This window comes from Dreissena polymorpha, chromosome 7 (assembly GCF_020536995.1).
Source record: "Dreissena polymorpha isolate Duluth1 chromosome 7, UMN_Dpol_1.0, whole genome shotgun sequence".
Taxonomy (NCBI): Eukaryota; Metazoa; Mollusca; class Bivalvia; order Myida; family Dreissenidae; genus Dreissena; species Dreissena polymorpha.
In genome coordinates, this window is record NC_068361.1 from 54,178,997 (window position 1) to 54,195,677 (window position 16,681).

Genomic DNA, 16,681 nt, shown 5'->3' on the forward strand with positions numbered 1-16,681 from the left:
TACCTAATACATGTTCTTACTCGTTTCGGCGAGAAAGACATTTTTCCAATTTAAGATTAAGAATAAAATATAAATTGGTATGCTTCAGGTTTACATCCGGAATTGTTCATGATTTTTTACCAGTAAAATACCCAATCTGAACCGCGCAAAACGATATTAAACAATGTTTTATTGTATGCAATACGTATAGTTGTCCTGTTATCAAATCACTTGAGCTTATTTAACATTTATATGAATTATAATAAATTTGACAGTACCTTAACAAATACATATATAACTATTTTACAAGACAATCATTTATACATTTAGTACGGTTTTATAGAATATTCACTATTGAGAAAAGGGTAAAAAATCATATATTAAAATAATTTCATGATTTCATGTTCAAATACTGCTAACATGAAATGATCTCTTATTCTTTGCTAACATCATACTTTATGATAAAAAACATTGTCAATATGAATCCCTTTTTATGTCAAAGTCACTTTAAATCATGTATTATAAAAAGGGCATTGTTCGTTTTCTATCTAGAGTTCGTTTAAATCATTAGATATAATGCCAAGTCTTAAAGAAGGTTGTATTTTTGCTTCATTAACTGTGTGGTGTACCCAAATGGACTGAACGCCTTTCGGAATTCCGCCGAGATTGCTGACCGTTCCATTATTTTTTTTGCGGAGTCCTTTAATACGTCAAACTCATGGATTCTGATACATTAGTGCATAAAGAGAGAAACCCAAAAACTGCAATTACATTTAAATACTGTTTTGTAATGCTAACGAAGTGAGGTATATAGTTTTTACACCGTCGGTCGGTCTGTCTGTCTGTCGGTCTGTACGTCTGTCAACAAGTGTGTGTCCGGTCCATATCTTTGTGACTTTTGTAAAAATACCAGTTACTGGAAGTGGGGTTACAGTTATGGAAATGTGTGTTAAATTTCGAATGTTGATGCATATCATGCGATTGCCTGTTGGAAGCATCCTGGTGTTCATGCAAGATAACATGATGGTTCTTGAGTCCACCTTTCCGTTAAAAATGCTGAGAAAACTAGGGATGGCAACGAATACCGATTTCGGTATTCGAATATTCGGTCACCCTTCCGAACGAATATTCGGATATTCGGTCAACATCTGTTGGAAAAAAGTCAACTTTGTTTACCGTACCATTACTCCATGAATTCTACTTTCGTTTTTACCGGAAGTTCAGCGGAAGTGTTTAAATATTGACACAGCGTTGCCGTCGTTAATTCGAAGCTGATGTTGTTGATTACTTTTTATTGTTAAAATTGAATGACAAAAACTGTTTTTAAACTATTATATCGTACATCAACAATAGAACGAGAAACATAATATTACATGACGACAAAATAATTACATGACAAAACAGTTATATCTACATATAATTAAAGCTGAACTTAAACGAATTACTTAGTATGTACATAGCCACAACACACTTTGAACCTGTTTAACAGACTTAACAGTCAGTCTTTAAAAGTTGCCACGTTTAAAAGACACTTGGATCGGCGACTTCTTATCGGATGATGTCGTGAAATATTTCCAAGCAGCGGAAGGCGTAGGTGGCATTTTGCTTGGACAGATATTTACTTTATGCGTGTAGCAATTATAATATTTTCAATTAAATGAGGGTGAAATACCAAAAAAAAATCTTTAAGTATAATACCTGATTGAATATTGAGTAATTAATTAATGTTTGGACCATTCGATACGCAAATACTCATTAGAGGTTGAGTAAATTATTTTCTAAAAGCTTTTTTGATTGGACAACGTGATTATAACCATACGATCTGTTTTGTTTTTCACACCAAGTCGGCTCTTTCTTTACTCATTTAATCTTTGATCATTTTAAATGTAATTCGAGTTATTATATCAATACGGATCGGTGTTTTAATTGCCATACGGTCTTATTTGTTTTTACACAAAGTTGGCTTTTCCTTTACTCATTTAATCTTTGATAATTTTAAATGTAATTCGAGTCATTGGATCAAGTGCAGGTCGGTGTTTTGATTGCCGACGCGATTTGCACCTATCATAATTTTGACACAAAGTGTCTGGCTTTGTTAGCGGGATTTATGATCGGTATACTGTCATCACCATAGCGACGCATTAACGCGCCTACCGGAATAAACATTATGACACGAGGAACAACTTTTTTGACAATGTTTGAAGCAAATTTTACGAATACGAAGTCTTTGAAGTTACTCGATTTTTGATTTTTTCTTCCGATTATTCGATTCGGAAAACAGTATCCGAATATTCGGTCCGGGACCGAATATTCGGATATTCGTCGACATCCCTAGAGAAAACCTTAAATATGGTCTAAAAATGCACATACAATGAACCGTACCAATCGTTATAAACGAGGCATTTGCGTATTAAGTATTCAATAACTTTTTCAATATTCATAATGCATCAACAGGATTTATACCGAAATTAAATGGATATCAGTAGATCATCCTGCGCTTAAGTATAGTGTCGAATAAGTATGGAACATGTACAAACGTCGAAAATTCCGACGAAAACATTCAAAGATCGTCCGTTAGCCGCCATTTTGAACTACAGTTACTATTTCCCTCACTTACGTCACGCCATTTACTTGCGTACGACCGACTCCCTGATTACGCTCTCGCCCAATATACATTTATTACCCTGTATCACACAGTACGGGACAGTAAGATGCCGTGCCGTGAAGCGAATTTTAACTATGACATTGGCTACATGGACGTTGTTCTTGAGCGCGGGTTTCCGTCTCATCACGCTTATTCTTTCGGTCGTATCAACTGAACATCTATTAATGGTGGACCGAAAGCCTTGGATAAAGGGGGTCTGATACTCATTCTATAAATACGGTTAGAAAAAGCTCTAAAGGTGAAATTTATCAAGAAAGAAAAATAATGTTTCCCTTTTTGACGATGCTGGAACAGCGTCGTCTAAGGTTTGATAACCAGTAAAAAAAATCTTCACAATGGGAACCTATGAAAAAGACAGAGCCAGTCCGATTGAGATAACTCGATTTTTCAGTTACTTCCCTTGGCATTCGCCACTGCGTAGGAGATTGCTCGTTGATTTTCATTGATAACATTCTCCTAGCAGGGTTGTCGTTCGTGTTGATAAAGGTAAATATTAATAGAACAGCATATCCTGGGGAAACAGATTCAATAAGTGTATCAGAACGTTAATTTAAAATTAGTAATTTTACATCCATTTTATTTTTATGGAGCAATGAAACAACTATATATTTTCTCTATTTTGTTTGATATTTGTTCTCGATTTAGTAAATAAATTGCGAATAAAACATGTAATATTAACTTTTTACGTGATCACAAAACTAAAGAATGCGAACAATTTCGAACCTGCAAATTGTAAATGCTGGACTGCTATGATATATATAGCTATAACAACATTTCTTGCGTAATTGTCCGTCCCGCTAGCGCAGTGGTAAGGACGTTCGCTTTTTCACCTTTACGACACCGGTTCGATTCCCGCTCCCGGCGCAATGTTATATCTTGTCTGTTTTGTGGTCACCATTCCGGACAGGTGTTTTTTCCGGATAATCTCATCCCCCCCCCCCCGCAGCATTTGACCATATAAAAAATTAAAAAGTATTTCAGTACAAAACAAATTGCTGGAAATTGCAGCTATCATTCAAAATTCGTCCCAACTGTCGTCAATCTAATCTTATTAGGTAGGAGTGCTGGACACACTCCGGGTCCCAACATTATGCAGCCTCAGCGCGGAGGTAACTCATTACCTTGGAAAAACACAAATGCACAGACTGGGTGCAGCCTAGGCGCGTATAGACTCAAACAAGGCAACAAACTCAAGTGCGGGCACAATCATTTAAAATTTACATATTGAATACGATATTCTAACAGAAATTACACAACCAACTAAGTGTACATACCATATTTGATATTTCGTTCGATTGTTAGATTTCAGCATATACATGTAAAAGGTCATTTCGCTATTAGTTAACTTATCCATATGTTCGTGGGCGAACTCGGATAGTCAAGTGCTCATACGATTGAGCTCACATGGTCCGGCTATGTGCTCATACCTTCTTTCGAGAATCATCATGAAGGTATTGCCATACTTAATGAACAAGAATGTGACCCGCCTCCCAGTTTTGCTCAATGGGTCAAGTTACCCACGGGTACTACTTCCCCGTACCCCTAAACTTTTTTTCGTACCAAAAATGTTTGGTACGCACATTTTTTTCGTACCAAATTTTTTTTCGTACCCAAAATTTTCGTACCCAAATTTTTTATCGTACCCAAATGTGCGTATCAACATACACAATTGTGGTGATATAGATAGACTTAAATTGATGTTTTATATCCATCCTCTTCAAAAGCATCGTCACACCAGTACTGTCAGTACTTTGATTATATCTTTATGACTATATAATATTGAGCTAAGGATAAATAAAAACAATACATATATTTTAAGCAAGCAATACTTATAAATTTAATGACAGTTTATATTATTTTTTGAAAATATAATACCATATAAGCCATCGTTATGTCCTTCTTAAGCCGGGTTTTACATGAACCGGAAAAAATAATACGCATGCGAAAGTCAGTACGGAGATTTACTGAACTTTTCAGTTAAGTGAATGTTCGGGTGTACAATTTAGTCTGTTTGGTCGCACATATTTACGTTACAGTTTTTCCGATGACATCAATACATTAATTTTGTTTATGATATCATATATGTTGTATATATTGTTACCCATACCGTGATCACATATTTAGTTCAACAATATATGCCCCTTAGACATATTTAACATAACTTTACTCAATTTTATAAAATGTAAGATTGATGGCATATTCATTAGAAAAAAAGGTTATTTGAAACACTGGAAACACGGCATAAAGACAGCAAACCTTGCATTGCAAACCCCTTAACATTGTAGTTTCACGCCAACAGACTATGCTGCAGTTCATACGTTATTCCGTCAAGCTCGACACCACTAACCGGACACTCATTAGGCCTACCACCATTAGCATAATTCTACGCATGGATTGTCTTCTATAGTTGCATTCAATTTTGTTCGTGCACGTTTAACACAAGTTGAATAAGGCGTTAGAACATTCCAATCGATTAAAGTCGCTTACATTACGGAAACGTATAAATCCATTGTAACGTATTCTGATATATTTATAAAGGTTAGTGCCTTATTAATATAAGAAAGTTGTATCTTTCACCCCGTGCAGCGTGCCCTACATTTACCACTGTGACCACGGACACCCAGTTTATCACCGTTGACAACGTCGCACAGCTGATTCCCTCCACGGATGCGCGCACAGTCGGCACGACAGTCACGGTCACGTGCTCCAGCGGTCTTGTGTTAAAGGGACCCAGCACCTTTCAATGCCTGAACGGCGGCAAATGGTCGTATGAGACAAAACCTGAATGCGTCGGTAAGCAATTAAGCGCTACAAGCGTCTACAATAAAGATAGAAACACGAATATACCGGTACTGTGTGATTTGCCATATTAATAATTATACATTAAATCAATTTACAATGTAATATGCCATATGAATAATTCCATTTAAAATCAATTTTTTGCCGCGTTGTTTCTCAGATTTAATAATATCTAAGCATTATTTTATTGCACATAAAAACAGTAACACTTGTTAACAAGCTACGGACTATGTCATAGTGTATACCATAACATTTTGTAAGGTTAATTAGCTGTTTAAAGACATGTCCAATTATTTAGTTTCAAATTGTTTTATACAAAACGATCACCTTTCCATATGAATGCCCTTGAGGTTTTGTGCGGTGTGACCCTCTGCCTGACGTCACGTGGATGTGTTTCAGTGGCCGGCGCTACGACTCCGGCCCCGCCTGCCGACAACACCAGTAAGATAGTAATCGGCGTGGTGGCAGGCCTGGGCGGTGTTATCACCCTCGCTCTCATCATCATGATCATCTTTATCTACCGAAAGGATCGCCAGAGGCGGGCAGAGTAAGACAGTAGATAGTCAGTAAACATGCGGGCCTACTAGAAAAACTGAGATTAAATCACACCGTTTTTATATTATAATTAATAACTGGATCACTAGATACATTCTTCATATTTGATTTGAATGTGTTGGCATGAAAAAAAAATGTTGTTTAAACACTTTGGCAAATGAATGTTTTTTATCTTTTATTACAGTGTTAAATGAATTGTTGTTGAATTATTGTGTTTTAGAGTGAACAAACTTTAAACATTTAATGAGCACAAATGCCTCAAATGGCGTTGGCATTAATAATGAAATGTCCATTGTGCTGTAAATATTCAGAACAGATTATTTATTCCAATTTAGCATTACATTACATTTACATTACGTTTTGGTAAATTTACAAAATAAAAAAAAGAAGTTTAGATTCGTAAATGTTCATAGTAGTTATAATATTGGCGAGGAAACAGTAATACTGAACATTTACCATGATCTAAAATATCCATTACATGCATCTGTTGACGATTTAAAAACCTGAATATTATTAAGCGTTACAAACGCTAAACGATTGAATAATGTGCGATCGTTATATGTTATGACACTTTGAGGATTGCTTATATTAAGTATAAAATACACCTTCTCTCTCTCTGTATGAGCGCGGTTGGCCGAGTGGTTAAAGCGCTAGACTTTTACTCCACGTAGTATTTTCGGAAAGAATGGAGAGGGTAAGAGTAACCATCGATGTTAGAGTTTTGGTTTGTCTTGAATTCACTAAGACGCATACTATCATTCTCACAAAGCAAATAAACAAAATCGGTTGACTTGTTTTTTCTTATCTAAGTGCTTCTACATTCAATAAAAGGCATTTAAAAACACTCTCACTTTTGACCTAGCACGGTCCACGGTAGAGTTATTTGCTAATGTAGAGATTGTTCACCTTACGGTACGCCTCCTTCATATCCTTTCGTGCCTGCAATATGATAAGTTTGAGATGCCGGCGCTTCTCGACGACATTTTTAGGGAAATGCTCTGAAATCCCAAAGTGTGTTCCCTTATGGTTTCTCCGCTTGTCTGACGTTATCCCGGACTGGATACTCGACCTTGTCTTGGTCTGATTGAATGATCCAATACGACGAGTTCTCTGTAACCGGACCTCTTATTCCTAAATGTTAAGCTTTTAAAATGAATGTTAACATGTTTTGTTGACAGCTCTCCTCCTTTTCCTCGAGAATACATGTATAACGAAAAAAAGATTCTCACGCATACTGCGTCATTTAAAGTTTTGTATTTCAATTTTTAAGTCGCTGACCATTTCTGATTTTTCTGGTCAATTGTATTTTGTTTTTCCCAAACGTTTCAACGTATTTGTGTTTACTGTTTATTTCTGACATTGTTTGGCTGTCGATTTCGCGACTCTTTTCAATGTCACGCACTTTGACATGTTTTGCATACAGCAATTTAAACTATTTACAGTTGTCTGAATTGAATCTAGCCGAGCAAGTTTACTATCCATGCTATCGTCGCTGTCGTTCTCAAACCTCGTAGCTACAAAATGCCAACTTTTCAGGAGAGAGAAAAAACCGTCTCATTTTTTTATAACGATGTTTTAGAAATTGAAATTCTGTAAAAAATACCAAACAAATGAAGCTGCAAAAAACGGTATAAGCCGTAGACGCGTAAGTCATACTGATAAGTCATACTGACAGTCAGACATGGTAGCTACGATATTTTGTCATAACAGTTTTGTCATTTTTATGAGGTACGACAATTCGTCCTGATCGGAAACATCGTAGTTGCAAATAAAAAAATATATAAACGTTTTTGTCATATTTGTCCAAACGAAACGACGTATCTATAGGTCGAAACGACGTACCTATAGGTGAAATGGCGTCGCTACGACTTTTCGCCGGGAAAAAAGCCAACAATCATTCTACAACATTTCGTCACGTGGCTTGTTCAAGGGCTCTGATTGGCGTAGAGCTACGAGATATATCACAAAACACGCACCAGACTTCATTTATTCGGAAAAGACGAAACAAATATTTTGAAAATTTTGGAGCTACGAGGTTTGAGAACGACAGCGACGCTATCCAATATTTTAATTAGCATTGCTATCAGGTCATTGTTAACAATACCTGGTGAGGTGGGAATTGGCTTCATCAGGACCCTCCGGGGATACCGTACCCCATGGCATGTTAAGAGTATTGCGTAGGAGTCTGTTTGCCCAGTTTCGGGAGATGAGGCGGCAGAAACGTTCCTGGCCAATTTACTACCTTTAAGATCAATGTCATGTTTAAGTTCAAAATACAAAACTTAATAGGGCTAGTCATTTTACTAGCCTGACCATGTACTAGCGTATTAAAATAGTGCCTCAACAATAACTCGACGCTACGTTCAGGAAATTAAAAAAAAACAACATTGCCACTGATGTCATAGAACATTAAACAGTTGTGTAGAAATGGGCATTGTGCGCTCAAACAAAGCTCACCATGAATTCAATGATTTCGTAATAATGTTGCCTAAATGGTTCGCGATATCAGGTGGTTTGCCTCGCACTCGAACCACATAATTAGCTTTAAATCCAAAGTTAAATTGCAGCATGAATTGTCAAGGTTGTACATATGTGACAAAGCGTATGGGGGTATTAATAACCGTCGGTGTTGGCTCGAGTTTTGATTCACATAATAATTCTGTCAATTATAGTGAATGTCTTGTGATATTAAGATTTGCACATTAATGTTTTAAAGTTGTCTTCTATTACAGAAAGAGAGATCTTCTCGTCAATTTCGACAAAACTCCGCGACGTGATTACAGGTATGGCCATTGCACTCAACAGAATCAGAGCTGATTTGGATCAGTGATGTAGTATATTTATGTGTTTTTAAGAGCTTTATAGCCGGATATTGTATATTGAATGTGCTTTTAAGCGCATTATAGTGTGATGAAGTATGTTGCCTGTGCTTTTGAGTTTATTGATGTGTGATTTAGTATATTGAATATATTTTAAGTGCTTTATAGTATGTTGTAGTTTATTTCATCTGCTATCACTACTGTGGGTAAATTACGTCACTGTTCCGTATGTAAATCTTCAAACAGCAATTATTAAAAATCATGAATGTAAAAATAACACTTCTCGAAGGATACAGTGTATCCAACAGTTATTAAATGGTTGTGATAACATACACATTAGTAATTGATACTGGCTGCTTGATTGATGCCAATACTGACTTGTGTCCCCGTTCTCCACAGCCCTTCCGGACCTTCCACAATTGAAATGAGCGAGAGTCATCCTTACAGAGACGACTATAAGAGGGGCGACCCAAACAGGTGAGCCGATGTACAAGGGGAATCAATACACAGGTCAATACACAGGTGAGCCGTTCTACAGGCGGGGGGGGGATACAGGTGTTTTAATAAACAAAGGGACCCCATGAGGCGACAATACACGGGCGTTGCATACACGTGAACTATTCTACAGTAGGACCAATAAAGTTTCAAAAGAGGTCCAGTAGGGAAATCTTTCTACAGGGGGACCCATACAAGTGAGCCGTTCTAGAGATGGAGGAGACGTATTGATGTGAGCTGTTCGATATGGTTGAAGGGGCTAAATACAAGTGAACCGTTATAAGGGCTGGGGAGTCAGGCCGGGTGAACATTAACATGTAAGCCGTTCTAAAGGGAAACCCAATAAGGGAAGAAGTTCAACAGGCCGGGTAAATATTAACATGTAAGCCGTTCTACTTGGGAACCCAATTAGAAAAGAAGGTCAAAAGGCCGGGTTAACAATAACATGTAAGCTGTTCTACAGGGGAACCCAACAAGAGAAGAAGTTCAACAGGCCGGGTTAACATTAACATGTAAGCTGCTCTACATGGGAACCCAATAAGAGAAGATGTTCAACAGGCCGGGTTAACATTAACATGTAAGCTGTTCTACAGGGGAACCCAATAAAAGAAGAAGTTCAACAGGCCAGGGAAACATTAGCATGTAAACCATTCTACAGGGGAACCCAATAAGAAAAGAAGTCCAACAGGCCGGGTTAACATTAACATGAAAGCCGTTCTACAGGGGAACCCAATAAGAGAAGAAGTTCAACAGGCCGGGTTAACATTTACATGTAAGCTGTTCTACAGGGGAACCCAATAAGGGAAGAAGTTCAACAGGCCGGATTAACATTAACATGAAAGCCGTTCTTCAGGGTATTCCAATAAGAGAAGAAGTTGAACAGGCCGGGTTAAAATTACTATGAAAGCTTTTCTACAGGGGAACACAATAAGGGAAGAAGTTCAACAGGCCAGGGGAACATTAACATGTAAACCCATACAGATGCGCCCATTCTACAATTAAACAAACCCATACAGATGAGCCCATTCTACAATAAAACCCATACAGATGAGCCAATTCTACAATAAAACCCATACAGATGAGCACATTCTACAATAAAACCCATACAGATGAGCCAATTCTACAATAAAACAAACCCATACAGATGAGCACATTCTACAATAAAACCCATACAGTTGAGCCCATTCTACAATAAAACCCATACAGATGAGCACATTCTACAATAAAACCCATACAGATGAGCACATTCTACAATAAAACCCATACATATGAGCACATACTACAATAAAACCCATACAGATGAGCCCATTCTACAATAAAACCCATACAGATGAGCACATTCTACAATAAAACCCATACAGATGAGCACATTCTACAATAAAACCCATACAGATGAGCACATTCTACAATAAAACCCATACAGATGAGCACATTCTACAATAAAACCCATACAGATGAGCCAATTCTACAATTAAACAAACCCATACAGATGAGCCCATTCTACAATAAAACCCATACAGATGAGCACATTCTACAGGGGAACCCATACAGATGAGCACATTCTACAATAAAACCCATACAGATGAGCACATTCTACAATAAAACCCATACAGATGAGCACATTCTACAATAAAACCCATACAGATGAGCACATTCTACAGGGGAACCCATACAGATGAGCACATTCTACAATAAAACCCATACAGATGAGCACATTCTACAATAAAACCCATACAGATGAGCCAATTCTACAATAAAACAAACCCATACAGATGAGCACATTCTACAATAAAACCCATACAGATGAGCACATTCTACAATAAAACCCATACATATGAGCACATTCTACAATAAAACCCATACAGATGAGCCAATTCTACAATTAAACAAACCCATACAGATGAGCCCATTCTACAATAAAACCCATACAGATGAGCACATTCTACAGGGGAACCCATACAGATGAGCACATTCTACAATAAAACCCATACAGATGAGCACATTCTACAATAAAACCCATACAGATGAGCACATTCTACAATAAAACCCATACAGATGAGCACATTCTACAGGGGAACCCATACAGATGAGCACATTCTACAATAAAACCCATACAGATGAGCACATTCTACAATAAAACCCATACAGATGAGCCAATTCTACAATAAAACAAACCCATACAGATGAGCACATTCTACAATAAAACCCATACAGATGAGCACATTCTACAATAAAACCCATACAGATGAGCACATTCTACAGGGGAACCCATACAGATGAGCACATTCTACAATAAAACCCATACAGATGAGCCAATTCTACAATAAAACCCATACAGATGAGCCCATTCTGCAGGGGAACCCATACAGATGAACACATTCTACAGGGGGGGGGGGGGCTCATACATGCTGGCCGTTCCACAGGCATTTCAACACGGGACCCAAATAGGCTTCATATAAATGTGTATTTATGTTTGCAGTGCCTAATCTTTTTAGAAAAAGTACATAACATAGCGTTTACATTTATAACATCCATATAATGTATAATTATCATAAGGTCTAATAGTGCTTCAGTGTAATTTTTAATTAAAAAATGAAAATTACGTCTTTTTGAAGTTTTCGAAAAACCCACTCTTTGACACACTCTTGTTTAGCATTTCATTAGATATGAACGTGTTTTCAATCGCTTAATTCATACCCAAAGCATGCACACGACTGATTGAATGATATAATGTGTGGTTTGTATTTCAAGGACATACACGCAATATTGTTTTCAATATTGAAAATTTGGTTTCAAACGGAAAACACTTGATCTCTTTCTCTCTCCAGGGCGGGTAAGCAGTTTGGTCGGCCCGTCTACTTACCGCCCTTATCTCGGGGCGAGGGGGCGCGATACCCGGACGACTACCCCCCGTCCTACTCTCAGGGCGCCGGAGCGCGACACCAGGACGACTACCACCGAGCCGACTACCCCCCGGTCGACTACAACAGGCGGCCAGTTGACTGGAGAAAGGCCGTCCTCGAAGATCGTGACTTGCCGCGCAGACAGGACGGGTAAATAGTACTGGCGGAATTATTACAATAGCGACAGTGCGGATATCTAAAAGTTGGCGCCGCTTTAGTGACAAATGTGGGCGCAATATAATATAAAATCACAAAATCTGGAACTGATCCCCATCATGAAAGAATACCCAGAGTCGTCAAAGCGGAAATTCTGGTCATGCGTGCTCGGGCTCAAACCCCTTAATCTTACTACTTACCAATAAATGAGTCTATAAAGACTACCAGCAGGAATACTGGTAAAAAACAAGAATTGTCTTTTAAAAGACAATTGTCGTTGTTTATTAACCTTCATGTATTTTTGTCGTAAATATAAAACAGTTGCAGATAAAAACTTGAATATCACTAACATGGTATATGTAAGTCACTTGTGGATATTAGTAGCAAGTTTTAAAATATGATGTGTGTTGACTACAGCTTCTAACAAAAGGAAGAGTTCGACAATCAAGTACAATAAATAATGCGCCGGCTAGAGTCAATTGACTGGTTGAGCAGTCAGCTGCATTGTGCAATAACACTTTTATACAATAATACTTGGCAAAATATAAGCTCAATCGCATTTTAATTTATTGTGTTCCTATTTATTTGAAATATGATATAAATCTACTATTTATACTTCACAACAAACTAAAATCTATTATTTGGCAAACATGGTACTAGAAAAGAGATATTTCCAGTAGGGAGTAACTTACTTTGCAATTACATTATTGAATTGAATTTTATAATTGAAATGGCCATGTATATAGTGTTTCGTGAATGTATACTTACTAAAATACATTTGTCTATATCTATAACATATACTTTCTAAAAAACATTTGTCTATATCTATAAAATTATTTTAACTTCATTTATAAATAATAACTTAAATTATAACCTCCAAATTTATGCAAGGGCTGTTGGTATAAATCAAACCATTAATTTGTTGTAAGTTTGCACTACAAAAAACAAGAAATTTTCTGCAAGTCTTTTGGTCACCAACTTTCCTTCTGCATCGCACGAAATCTTTGTTAAACCCATCTATGACGAAAATACCAGTAATAAATAATTTGTAGTATGTAAAACTCGATAACACGACAATATTTACCTGGCACACGTGTATGTACTCCATTAACATAAACTATGTGCTTTGTATGTCCTGTTTTTGCCCTGGCTGTTTATTGGTTTGCGTCAAACTTTAACATTTTCCATAACTTTTGCAATATTGAAGATAGAAACTTCATATTTGGCATGCATGTGTATCTCATAGAGCTGCACATTTTGAGTGGTGAAAGGTCAAGGTCATCCTTCAAGGTCAAAGATCAAATATATGGGGGGGGGGACATAATGTTTCACAAACACATATTGTTTCATTTATTTTTATTCGATTTTGTTCGTGCCTGTATTTCACGAGTTTAGTGAGGCCATAATAGTAAACTGTTTGCGATGAGGTTTAATCGATGAAAGTTTTAATCCATTACAAAAAAATGTATTCGGCGTAATGGTATTTTAATGGATTCATGTCAGTGCCAGGTTACTATTGGCGAGTTATTAGTCACTCGTGCTTTATATGCTGTACCCAAGTAATGGTATGTAAATACGTGTTTCAGTTATACAGGTCGTTGGATATCAAGGCATTCTAACAGAGACCCCGAGGAGCATTTAGAGTAAGCAATTTACAGCTACGAAATGTACTGTATATGTACCATGTGAGCGTTCAATAAAGAGAAGTGCCGATGGAGGCATAGACCGCTGAGAGCGTGAGCCATCTCTGTATTCATCACTTGTTCTAACATCCGTGATATCACATCATTCACATCTCATTATACCTTTCTTAAAAAAGACAAGTTTATATAATCGCAAAATGACACATAAAAACATATATTGAAAAAGTGTTGTATTTATAATATTCAAATGCACAAATGACAAGGACAAAACGTTAGGAATTTCTAAGAATTTTATGGATAATTAAAAAAACGCTTTTTTTTCTCACAAGCCTTGCAAGAATGGCATAGTGGTATCGAGCCTTAGTTTTCTCCCGAAGTCATAAACTTTTCTTTCATCATTTGACTTGTTTTTATAGTTATATAAGATTCCTCCAAACATTATAATTTACTTGGTGAGTATATTGAATACATTGAATTACATATTTCTCACATAACAATCTGTGAAGGAAACACAGTAAATGATTTTATGTGTTACACATGTTAAGACTCGTATAAAACATATTTACTTTATTAAGCATGCTTTTGTATATTCGTTCTAAAACTAATGAAATCTACATTTTGTAAGAATTGTGTGCTTTGTATATTTCAGTAGAGCGCATATACATGGTGGATATAACCCCCAAGAGATCCTTTCCTATGGAGAAATGTAAGAAATTAAACAGACACGTATTCGTCTTGTATATTCAATTAGACATTTCTTCTATATATGTTTATACCGAGATTACACCAGTGATTTTAGTGTGATTGAACAAAACATGAATAGTTATAAGAACTTAAGTGAATGCAGATCATATCAATACTTCATAAATGAACATTTCACCTTGTCACCATTTATAAGAGCCTGTCAAGCGTCATGATTCACATGACTACATTTTAGATTGAAGGCCTCATTAATGTGAAAGATGGGTTATTAATCCAAGTCAGTGATAGCTTACATAAATTTAAAGAGTATAACTTAGTTGTCGCTACAAGATAACTGCATATTTTGCTACATCATTTGATTAATCATCTTGTTACTTACAGGCGCCCCAATATTGAGACATGTGGCTCAGGACAGCGATGAGCCTGCGTGGACATCAGAAACATGTTTTATGAAGTACGATGGGGAAGAAAATCGTCGACGTTTCCAATATCTACAAACACATTTATGGAACGGTCATGCAGCAAATAACATATTTATTCATTGTAAATTAAAGGGGCCTTTTCATAGATGTTGGCATGTATTTAAGTTTGTAATTAAATGCTTTTTAATGATAAATATAAACATTGGATAAAAAAGCTCCAGTTAAAAAGAACTAGAATACAATAAAATAAAGAAAAAAAGTAACCCTCAGCTGGGCTCGAATCACTGACCCCTGGAGCCCAGGAGTAAATGTCTATTGCTCAGACCACTCGACCATCCGTGTTCATGCAATAAGAAACGTATTTTATACTTAATATAAGCAATCCTCGTAGTATCAAAAATTATAACAACAACAACAGCAGAACTCTCCAAATTAGCCAATCGTTTCGCGTTGCAACGCTTAATAATATTTTCAAGTTTTTAAAACGTCAAAAGACGCATATAATAGATATTTTTGAGCATGGTTGATGTTCAGAATTACTGTTTCCACACAAATATCATAACTACAACGAAACTTTGCGAATCTGAAACATTTTTTTTTAATTTGTCAATTTACCAAAACGTGAAAAGGCCCCTTTAATGTTAACAAACTATAGCATAATCATCAACTTATCTTTCGTTTACAATATATTGTGTTGGCTTTTGTCAATTTTGACGTTTAATTCTTAATTCATGTAATATTTACAGAGTTTGTTTTTGTAATAAATATGTACACTCGTTCATACGCATTTTTGATAGAAAGTTGTTTAATATTGTCTACAGTCTGTACATGTTCTTCGCATTTTGATAAAAAGTTGTTTAATATTGTCTACAGTCTGTACATGTTCTTCGCACTTGTTGAAGAATTCCGGTACATGAACTGTCAAGATGAAATGTTGTGTTTATCAGTTGCGATCGACCTTGGAAGTCCTACAGGTAGACTGCAGCCACTCGTATTAACGATGCAACCACTCAGTAACCTTAAGATCATGTGTGCAGCAGGCTGATATATTACTTGCTTAACAATAAGCTAATACGTGTCGTGGTTTGTAAAACTGTCCATTGTGTACCGTGTTTTTCAACAAATGTCAAACTAAGTCTTTCAATTATGTTGGACCGTATAACATACGCAGTTGTGTTAGACATTATACCATGTGCGACCGTATATAACATGATTAAAACTGACAACAGTGGCGTGTTAGGAACTATATAACGTATGGCATTCATAGCACTGTGAGGCTGCATTTAAGTTTTAAGATGAAATAACACGTGAGAACAAATCACCATCTGCAAAACTTAAAAATACTCTGTTACCTGCATAAATACAAATTGCAGTTTGTTTGGTGTTCAATGCAAGTGCTTTCGTTCCAAAGAATTATGATACGCGTACTTTAAAGATTTCATACATAAAATGTAGAATCCAGCTTGCACAACGCAGTTTTGCGTGAACTATTGTAGCTAAAATATTAATGCACCTATGATTTGATAAGAATGTTTGTGAGTAT

The 16,681-nt window shown here is 36.5% G+C and overlaps 1 protein-coding gene across 1 annotated transcript in view; it reads left to right on the forward strand.

The window, feature by feature from the left end:
- Positions 1-15,917, forward strand: part of LOC127838328 (uncharacterized) — a 43,918-nt gene extending 28,001 nt beyond the window's left edge. The window contains exons 3-10 of the mRNA XM_052366025.1: positions 5,231-5,437; positions 5,843-5,990; positions 8,731-8,781; positions 9,217-9,294; positions 12,141-12,365; positions 13,958-14,014; positions 14,664-14,720; positions 15,098-15,917. Of these exons, the coding sequence (XP_052221985.1) occupies positions 5,231-5,437; positions 5,843-5,990; positions 8,731-8,781; positions 9,217-9,294; positions 12,141-12,365; positions 13,958-14,014; positions 14,664-14,720; positions 15,098-15,137 (863 nt within the window). The 3' untranslated portion in view covers positions 15,138-15,917. The remainder of the gene's footprint in view (positions 1-5,230; positions 5,438-5,842; positions 5,991-8,730; positions 8,782-9,216; positions 9,295-12,140; positions 12,366-13,957; positions 14,015-14,663; positions 14,721-15,097) is intronic.
- The last annotated feature ends 764 nt before the right edge of the window (positions 15,918-16,681 follow it).